The sequence below is a fragment of the Pinus tabuliformis genome, chromosome 7, assembly GCF_031772625.1.
Source record: "Pinus tabuliformis cultivar Carrire ecotype Pingquan chromosome 7, CPIR1, whole genome shotgun sequence".
NCBI lineage: Eukaryota > Viridiplantae > Streptophyta > Pinopsida > Pinales > Pinaceae > Pinus > Pinus tabuliformis.
In genome coordinates, this window is record NC_142293.1 from 1,735,043,377 (window position 1) to 1,735,053,402 (window position 10,026).

At 34.7% G+C, this 10,026-nt stretch overlaps 1 protein-coding gene across 1 annotated transcript; it reads right to left on the minus strand.

Moving 5' to 3' along the window:
- Nucleotides 1-3,068: 3,068 nt before the first annotated feature.
- On the minus strand, nucleotides 3,069-9,418 carry LOC149255279 (putative auxin efflux carrier component 1b). The gene is made up of 7 exons (XM_089460449.1): nucleotides 7,273-9,418; nucleotides 5,871-6,183; nucleotides 5,678-5,763; nucleotides 5,017-5,174; nucleotides 4,770-4,846; nucleotides 4,394-4,593; nucleotides 3,069-3,718 (listed from the first exon to the last, which is right to left on the minus strand). Exons 1-6 carry the CDS (start codon nucleotides 8,672-8,674, stop codon nucleotides 4,527-4,529), a joined length of 2,103 nt encoding a protein of 700 aa, XP_089316575.1. The 5' UTR covers nucleotides 8,675-9,418; the 3' UTR covers nucleotides 3,069-3,718; nucleotides 4,394-4,526.
- Nucleotides 9,419-10,026: the final 608 nt, after the last annotated feature.

Consider the following 10,026-nt stretch of genomic DNA (forward strand, 5'->3'; position numbering starts at 1 on the left):
AAAACAAATTACTTATACTCAAAAAACTTGAAAAGAAGCCTCTCGAACTAATAATAATTATAAATAAGTCATACATTAATTCTTTTATAATTAATAATAATAATAATAATTTAAAATAAAATTATAATTTAATTAATTTTTAATTTTTTAAATAATTTCATATAAAATATTTTACTATTTATAATTAAAACAATACATATCTATTTATATTAACCAACTAATTTATAATTAACTTCAAAAGAAAAAAATATTAATAAATAAAATTATATATAACATTAATGCTTACCAAACCTATAATTTCAAAAATAAAATCATTTTCATTATAAAAGTTTAAATAAAATGAAATTTTATACCAAATAAATGTGATAATATATCATGTCAACGGCTATTAACCACATGGGAAGCATGATGTCAGTTGCAAATATTTTATTTTTTAAAAGTGTATCAGCAAAACATTCCTAGAGCATTGACCATATCACTATAGTGGAATCCAATATTTCACTGCATTTAATACCATAAAAGAAATGCATATTTTTCAAAAATATCCCCTGCCCCAGACATGGGAATATTGTCTGAGTACAATTTGATTGATTTATTTTATCCTCAGCGTACAGAAATACAGAAAAAACAGCGATTTCCTATACATATATTATTTATGTTTAATTTGTTTAATTTTTGCTTTATTATTTATGGTTATTAACTAAGTTATAATTTATTATAGAGTTAAGAGGTTTATTTTACAGTCAAATGTAAAGGCCATTTATAAATATATTCATTTATCAGTGTTTAATTTGAAGTTGACATGTGTCTTTTTAAAATAAAAGTAAAATATTTTTTAAATAAAAAAACGCCTTTTAATAATTTATTGTTGAGTAGAGGCTTATTTTACTGTCAAATGTGAAAGTGATGTATAAATATGTTCATCCATCCATGTTTAACTTGAAGTTGACATGTGTCCCTCTTAAAACAAAAGTAAAATATTCTCTAAATAAAAAAAACCCCGTTTAATTAGTTGTCTATGATTTAATATAATTTCAAAAAATGTGTGATTAAAATGTTTAAACTTTATACTTATCAAAAATATTTTAACATGTGATTTTCATATATATATAGATATATAAATATAATGTTAAAAAAATATATTGTATGTTGTATAGAATAAAATATCTAATATGAATTATTAATAAAATATTTTAATATGAATTAATATTGATGTATATTTAAAAAATATTAATAACTAAAAAACCATTTTAATGTGGGCTGATAAAATGGATCAATGCACTAATTATGTAATCTCTATAGCATTCAAAAATACAATTTAAACAATAAAAAATTAGACATCATTTTTTTACACTCTAAAATAAATTTACACATGATAAAATTTAATCTCTCTGTTCATATTAAATTGGTACTTAAAACAAATCTATATTAATTATTAACTAAAAAATTCTAATCTGTATATTATATTAAATTCGTTCTTAAAATAAATCTATATTAATTATTAACTTAAAAAATTACAACATCCCTATCATATAATTCGTGATTAAAATAAATCTATATTAATTATTAACTTAAAAAATTACAACATCCCTATCATATAATTCGTGCTTAAATCTATATTAATATTAACTATTAAACTAAAAAAAACCTGCTTATTATCATCTATATTAACATTACATTAATGTTACATTTAAAAAAGAGTGATGGCCAAGTTATCATTTATTATTATTAGTGAAGGAATTCCAACCTCGCTATTTATTTATGTTAATGATGAATTGTTCATAAGTTAATATTGAATGGTTCATAAAAATTAGTAATGGCTGGTTGAAATGAGAATGTTTAAAATGTTTTTTTTAAAGCATAAATAGATTCAGTGCTTGGTTGGTTGAAGTGATATTTGTTTAAATTGTTTTTTCTACATTATAATTACGTCAAAATTTTGATACCCAATTTTTATTTAAAACAAAATATTAAATATTAAAAATTGAAAAAATATTAAATATTAAAAATATAAAAAATAATAATAATAATATTGAGGTAAAACCCTTTTTTTAAATAATATTTATTTAAAACCATTCAAAACTTACCATTAATAACAAAACACACTTCTCTTTCAAATTGGTATATTTTTCAAATTGGTATATTTTTAAACAAGTGAAGGTATTCAGGTAAACACCCTTTTCTTAAATAATATTTATTTAAACCATTCAAAACTTACCCTTGAAAACAAAACACACTTCTCTTTCAAATTGGTATATTTTTAAACAAGTGAAGGTTTAAAATAAAAAAATGGAGATGACATTATCTTAATATTATTTTTCAAACCCATAGTCAAACTGCCATGTCAGATAGAGATCAACTACTGTCAGATAGAGATCAACTACAAACACAAAGCATCAGCTATACACTAGATCATGACAGGGAACATCAACTATACCAACCAAGTAACCATATATATAAGTTTTAATTTGATGTTGCATATGAATATTATTAAACTCCACAACTTGTATTAGAGTTGTGATTCAATTGATGTTGAATATGAATATTATTAAACTCCACAACTTGTATTAGAGTTGTGTGATGGCTACTCAGTTTCAACTTCTGGGCCAGCCCATGTCCAAAGAAATTTTGAAATTTCAACTTCTGGGCCAGGGTATGTCTAAATGGTTTAATTGTAAAAATATAAAACTGTAATATAGAGAGAGCTATCAGGTTGTTGAATTGTTTTCAAAATATTAAAAAAAAACAATACCTTTATGAAACTTGTATAAAGAATTTATGTAAAATGGTTTTAGAGACCATAATTTGAAAGAATTTATGTAAAATGGTTTTAGTTTAGATTAAGTTTAATTTGAAAATTGTCTAAATTCTTTTAAAAATCACAAATTTGAATAATAAACTCTTTTAAAAAAATCTCAAATTTGAGTAATAAACTCTTTTTAAAGTGCTAAATCATAAATACAATCAAAACCACATTTTAAACTCAACCAAATTCCCACCAAAAATTTCCAACCCTATTAGACAACACCATTTTGAGACCAAACTTGAGCACTCTTGAGATAAATAAATTACTGAAAACATTTTTGGGCTCCATTAGATTCCACATGCTCAGATAAAAATATTACAAAATATGTTGGCCCTTGGCAGCGAAAAGCAAGTGCTGAAGTATCAAGGTGAAAAGCAGGTCCATTATATTTAGCTTTGGCCAAAACTGAGGCCTGCTCCTCTTCTTGTAGGAGCTCAAATAAACCCAAAGGCATCATCAATCAAAGCAAGCGATCATTGGTTAATTTGGGTCATTAATTTGGCATTCGCTTTAGCTCTGGAATACAATCAATCTGTCTTTCGATTGCAGCCAAAGCTATAATTGTTCCATATCAACCACAAAACTGGCACAAGCGAGGGGGCCATTCACAGTCAGTATATTAAATAACAAGTTGCAAATAAACTACAAACTACTTATGAGATTTTGGGGTCGGTGTATTGGACACTGCAACCCATTTCTTCAGAAAACTGTAATGACTGCCACAGACTCAACAGTGTCTAGAAATACAAAGCTGCATCTATCTGTCCTCTCAGAGATCCACTTTACTTTCAGACTAGAAGCAAGCCCTTCTCAGTCTGTGTCAGACCATTTGCTTGCTGCTCAGCTTCCTACAAGTCATTTGCAGTAGACAGTACAGAAAGCTGACAACAGCTGCTCATCCAATGCATGCATCTGAAAAGGGAGAAAAAAGACAGTGCTTGTTTAAGTCATTGGGTCAATTTTGATGTCATGGAAACTATTTAAAGAACAACAGTTTTAATAAGATTTGGTAAATATTAAAACCATATAAACTATTTACAGAATAATACTGTACATATAACTTGGGTCAATTTTGATGTCATGGAAACTATTTAAAGAACCACAGTTTTCATAAGATTTGGTAAATATTAAAACCATATAAACTATTTACATAATAATACTGTTCATATAACTTGGGTCAATTTTGATGTCATGGAAACTATTTAAAGAACAACAGTTTTCATAAGACTTGGTAAATATTAAAACCATATAAACTATTTACAGAATAACACTGTTTATATAGCTTGGGTAATAAGTTGGGTAAATTTTGAGTATTTCAAGAATAACATACAAATTTTGGTTGTTATATTATTGAACATTTTCAAAAATGAAATGTTGGCTGTTATATTATTGAACATTTTCAAAAGTTCAATAAGGCTGTGTAGATTTTAAATTAGTAGAAACTATTTAAATAACAACATTGCTTATAAGACTTGGTTAATTTTACAGTAGTAGAAACTATTTGGAAGTAGTCCATTATTTATTATAATAAAAGACTGGAATAAAACATTTGCAAGAAACGATGTTCAAAGCTTATTATATGCATACCTAGGTGCTGACACAGTAGAGCTCACTTTGAGTGTTGTATTACAGTGTGTTTGAAGGTTAAATAAATTTAGGGGAGCATGCATATACACCAACTTCTATCACCATCCAATTGCCATTGATATTCATGGGCCTTTCAGAGGCCCAACACAATGTAGTACACCAACGTTATTGGTAACGCTATCAACATACCAAAAATAACTCTGAAAGTCAAGCAAAGTTACCCATGAGTTAGTTGCTTTTACAGTAAATAAAAAAGAAAAACAGTAGAAGAGGACAACTTAATGTCAATATATGCCATGACCAGGTACTGCATTTAAAGAAGAAACCTAGTTAAGGCAAGAGGGTTTTTGTTTCGTTGAGAAAAGCTTCAACTTACGCTGTGCTCAATATATCTGGATGTACATTGTACTCTTTTGCAAAGACAAATGGAACAATGCCTTGAGGAAGAGCTGCCTGGTGCACCGTACAGACAAAAATAAGGGAAAAATCAGTAAGGGGGAAATAGAAACAAGCTGCTGCTTCTGATGAGGCAGAAAAAAAGATTCTGGTGGGGTGTATATGTACATTAATTGTAGCACAGGCATAAATGCTCTTTTCTAATAAGGTCTTCTCTGTTTCTATACCTGTACAATGGCCACGTGAAGTAACTTCCCCCTCAAACCAACCGCAATAGAGGCTGCTGCCATCACAGCTGGTCCTGTAAGAAATCTAACAGCCATCGCAAACGCTGCAACAGAATTTCCACATGCTATGATCCTTGGTTGCAAAGCCATGAACAGACCTGTCAGTAAGCAGTCATAATAAAACTTCAGAACATGTAAAGGCAGTTATGACGACACCATTTTCACAATTTACTGCTTCCTGACAATTCCAAAGAAGCACTCGTTATTTTCTCTCAGCAGTTTCCGATAACTGTCGACCTCGATTTCATGATTTTCCCATGCATTATTTCCTTTTTCTTAACTACAAATACAAAGAATTTACCTTCAGTACTAGAACTTCAACAACTTTTCAGGCCGTAACCAGAGATTTAGAAATGGAGTTATTTTATGCAATTAATGTTATAATTTAGAGACTTTAAGATTGGTCCCAAAAAAACATGTCCCCTTCCCTTGAAATCCTCTGGTATGAATCAATTTCAACTCCCCCCCTTTTTTTTTAAATTCCTACCAAATATCTGAAAAAAAATGGAGCTCTCAGTACAACACTAAAAAATATTCACCCTGGTAGGAAAAATGGGAGTACAGGTCAAAAATAATATAAAATTTCGAGGAAAAGGCATACCCAAACTAAACATGGCCATGCCGAGACCTGCATCAGACAGGATTGCTATTGAATGCGCCACAATTCTCGGCATACTAAGATGCCACCTACAATGATCATACAAGAAATCCATATGAACAGTATGAACAGTCTGAAAGATGATTGAAACAAGAGCTGATTCAATGTTCATGGCATAATAAGATGTAGCATATACCTGAAAGAAACGAGTGCCCATATAAGGCCTATTAGGCTGGAATACGTGTTGGGATTTCTAATGAGTTTCCTCCAGACCATGATGAGAATAAGCCTGGTCATGACACTTGCCGGGGGCATCTGTTTATGTTTATCGTCATGGCTTTTTGGGTGTAGCTCTGCAGTGGAGCTGGATCCGAATTTAGAAAGGCTGGGACCTTCCTTGTCGAGAGGGATTGATTCATTCCCCTGGGACATGGCCCTGTTGCCAAAGCTGAAATCTTCCCGGACATATTCTTCATAAGGCTGTTGGTCATGGCGAAGTTCTGGCAAGCCTGCAACAACAGAACAAAGCCCATTATTGAACTTAAATCACAAAACTGGACAACTAATTGACTTTATCACCATTCCCCACAAGTCACTGACATTGGCTGACAAATACAGTAAATACAGTAATCTAACTCAAAGATGAGGGAATCAAGCAAACATTTTCTGCAAGCAACTGACTCAAACAAAAACTTTGAATTAAACCTCAAAACGACCATGCCAATGGCAATGGGTGCCTCCCGCATTCTGTGGGAAAGATTATTTAATATGCAGAAAAACCTTTGATAACAACTTGACCCTTAAATTCTTAGCATACTAAACTCCCATGCCATTGGACACTACAGTCTAGACACTAAAACTCAAGTCATTTACCTCAGGCCCTTCTCCATCTGCTCAATTTAGAAACCAAACCCAACGAACTATATTATTCTTCACATCTTCTAGCTATTGTAAACTATCTAATTCATTAGCAAGTAGTAAAACAAAAAGTAACAGAAAACTCTTATACTATTCTTAAAATAGCATACACGAAACGAAAATGAAGTACTATTCTAACTCTGTGCTTCACATATCTATGTTGACCCTAAATCTCAGAGCAATATGGAGATTTCTGTATAACGAAATCATTTAGTCCTTCAGCACTTTAATTTTTGGAAAAATGAAGCCTGCACAGCAGAAAATGGGAAAAGAAAGTAATACAAACCAATGGAAAATCAAAAGACTGGATAAAGGAAAAAGGAGAAGGGAAAGAAGCCTGTGTTCCAGACCAGTGGCTATTTTCTGCAAAATTGAATGAAAATATGAAGGCTTAGTGTGATTGCAATGTGAAAAGTGAGGTGCATTGCATTTTGTAGCCAGAGAAGAAGATTGGGTGATTCATCAACTCTGTGTTTTGTGTGTTGTTTCTGTAATGATTCATTGATTGAGCTCTCAACATTAAGGTGCATATCAAACCCCAAATTATGTCACTGGACCAAATTTGCAAGGCATATGAATGACAACAGCACGCTTGAAACATGAGTTAAGCTGCACTTCTTTACCCACTCAGACGAATAAAAATATATTATAAAACGCTATGGAAGGAAATGAGCAAGGACCTTTGGTTCCACCACCATTGGTGGCATGATCAGCTGTTGGTGAAACCAGCATTCTGATCTCCTTCGCATTATGATCAGTTGCTGCAGTTCTTCCCGGGTCAGCAAACTCGGCTCCACCAAAGACATGAAGCCCTCCCTCAGAAACAGGAGAAGCGCTCGAACTCCACACAAACATATGCAGCTCTTTTGCATCGTGCTGGCCCTTGGTTTGTTGTGGGGACCTAATTGGATCAGAAGCCATGTTCCTTTTGGCAACAGGGACTGGCCTGGAGGAGGAATTTGTAGACAAAACATCAGGATTAGGAGCTGGATACCCAGCAACATTAGTCGCAGCATTACTGGCTGGCTCCAGTCCAGGCTGCTGCTGCTGTTGCTGGGTTCTGTGGGCATATGGGTGCATGTGACCAGGAGGATACAAAGGGGGTCCGAACCTGGGAGAATTCATCATAGCATTCGCAGGAGCAACGGGATTGTTATTAATCCCGGATTTAAAGTCCCTGGTATTCTCATCATCGAAGTTGGAAGGCCGGGGCGTAGGCCCTCGAGAGGATTGCAGGGAATAAGCATCAGAGGGCCCAAAATTAGACTGGCGAGGGCTCATTCCGCGCCCTGCCATCATCGAATAGAAATCTGAATGGTTGAAGTTCGATCCCCGGGGAGTTGGATTCAAGGAATAGATCTCGGCTCCAGTCAGATTCGAAGGCCTGGGTGTCATGGAAGGCAACGAGCCCAACCCCATGGATCTCCGACTCGATATCACAGACCTGGACGACGTCGACTTCCGCACGGTCACGTGGAGCTTCCCATCGTCTCCAACCTCGGCGTCCGTCTGGAGGAGCTCCCGACCGTCCAGCGACACGACATCGGAGTCCACCTTGAAGGAAACGATGGAGGCCGCGGTGTCTGGAAACTGCTCCATGATGAGCATCTTGGCGCCACGGTACTCGAAAAGAAACAAGAGCAACGTATACCATATTATGCACTGCAGAACCACGACCTGCACCATCAAGTTCCCCGAGAACTCTCCATACATGGCCTTGAGCAACGGTATTCCCATCACCAGCGTGTTGGGCAACGTGGACACCGAGAAAATCGTGATCATCCACTCGGTGCTCCCGCTCCTGGTGAAGTTGGTCCACAGCCCCAGCACCACCAGCATTATCAGCTTCTGCAGCGTGTCCGCAGCTATGAACTTGAAGTTCATGGTGTATGGGTCATTGGTGGAAATAAAATGAAAAGAGAGCAACGGCACCGCGAATATGGCAACGAAGCGATTGATCCCCGAGCACTGATCCGGCGTGAAGATCTTCCACCATTTCACAGAACCGTAGGCCAATATCATAGCCACGTACAGTGGAACCACCGCCACGAGCACATTATACAGATCCCCGGCCTTTATCATTCTGATCAACACACAACCCAAACAAAAAAATCCTCTCAACTCACAATCCCACTCCTATTCCCACCAAAATACTATAACAGATATACTGAAAAATCTTCTATCTTCATATATTTTCTCACAATTCTACTACAATGACTGCATTTTTCACCAACACCAGTCACACAATTTCTCCTCAGTCTACTCACTCTTGAGCATTGATAACAAAAATAAAAAACCAGTGGCTTCTCGTCACATTATCAATGATTATGGCTGAATCCAGAACCAGATTTCGCAGCCATTATCTGTACTCTCACTGCAAAAGTACTCATGTCTACAGTACAATATTGTGCGAGTTTTGTACATTTCTAGAGCCCAAAAACACTCTGTAAATTGTGCAGCACGCCTTGGGCTTTCTGACAAACTAGATGTTACACACACAACCTATGCATTATTGCCACTTACATAAGATAAAAAAACCCATTAACAGCGTAATCGAATTCTGTGCATCTCAGCGCCACAACATTTCATTCGACAAATCAACTTTTTCAACTACAAAATGCAAAGAAAAGCAGGAATCGCAGATCGATCCCCGTTACTGGCAAATCTTGCAGCCGCCTCGTAGTCCTGGTCCTATCAGGCCAGTCAAATCATGTGATAAGCCCTTGGGGATTTAAGGGCCGAGATCGAGCTGGGCATAATAATTATAATCGCAGCAGCAGCTGCAAGATCTCTCAGCTTTATCGCAGCCTTAAAACGCATGTCTGAAGTCGGGGCAAAATATATATATATTTTCAAGAGGCGCCTCCCTGTAACCCATGGAGTTAATGGCCCTGGTTTACTTAACCTCAAGCGTGGGGTTGAGTTTCATCGTTGTGGGTTTCATCATCACATCACATGCATGGACACATGCATCCATCCAAGAACACATGATGAGCTTGATGGAAAATCTATGCACTCATGCATGTATACATTGGGTTTGGGTTTTGTCCCCTCCCTACTTTTTAATTTCAGGATATTGTAGAGAATGCCTTTTTTTGAGGGAAATAATTACACATCAATTGTTGAGGATTCTGCAACAATTTTTAAATGTTTTAATTTGATTTAAAGTCTTCAAAAAATGGTTAGCAATTGCAATCAAGGAACCTCATGGCAAACAAGCAACTGAGTTACTATTAGGGAAAAGGTTCCAAGTCAAAAAAGCTGAAATTAAAATATACTAACTTCTTGTGAGGTCACATCTAGGGTTATGTCCCCCATAAAAATCCCCCCCACATGACCTTTCTTATCAAATAATGAAAAAGATAAAAAGAATAAGTCAATTAAATGAGCTAACATCAATTAAAGGTGTTAATAAATATCAAAACAGCCAGAGG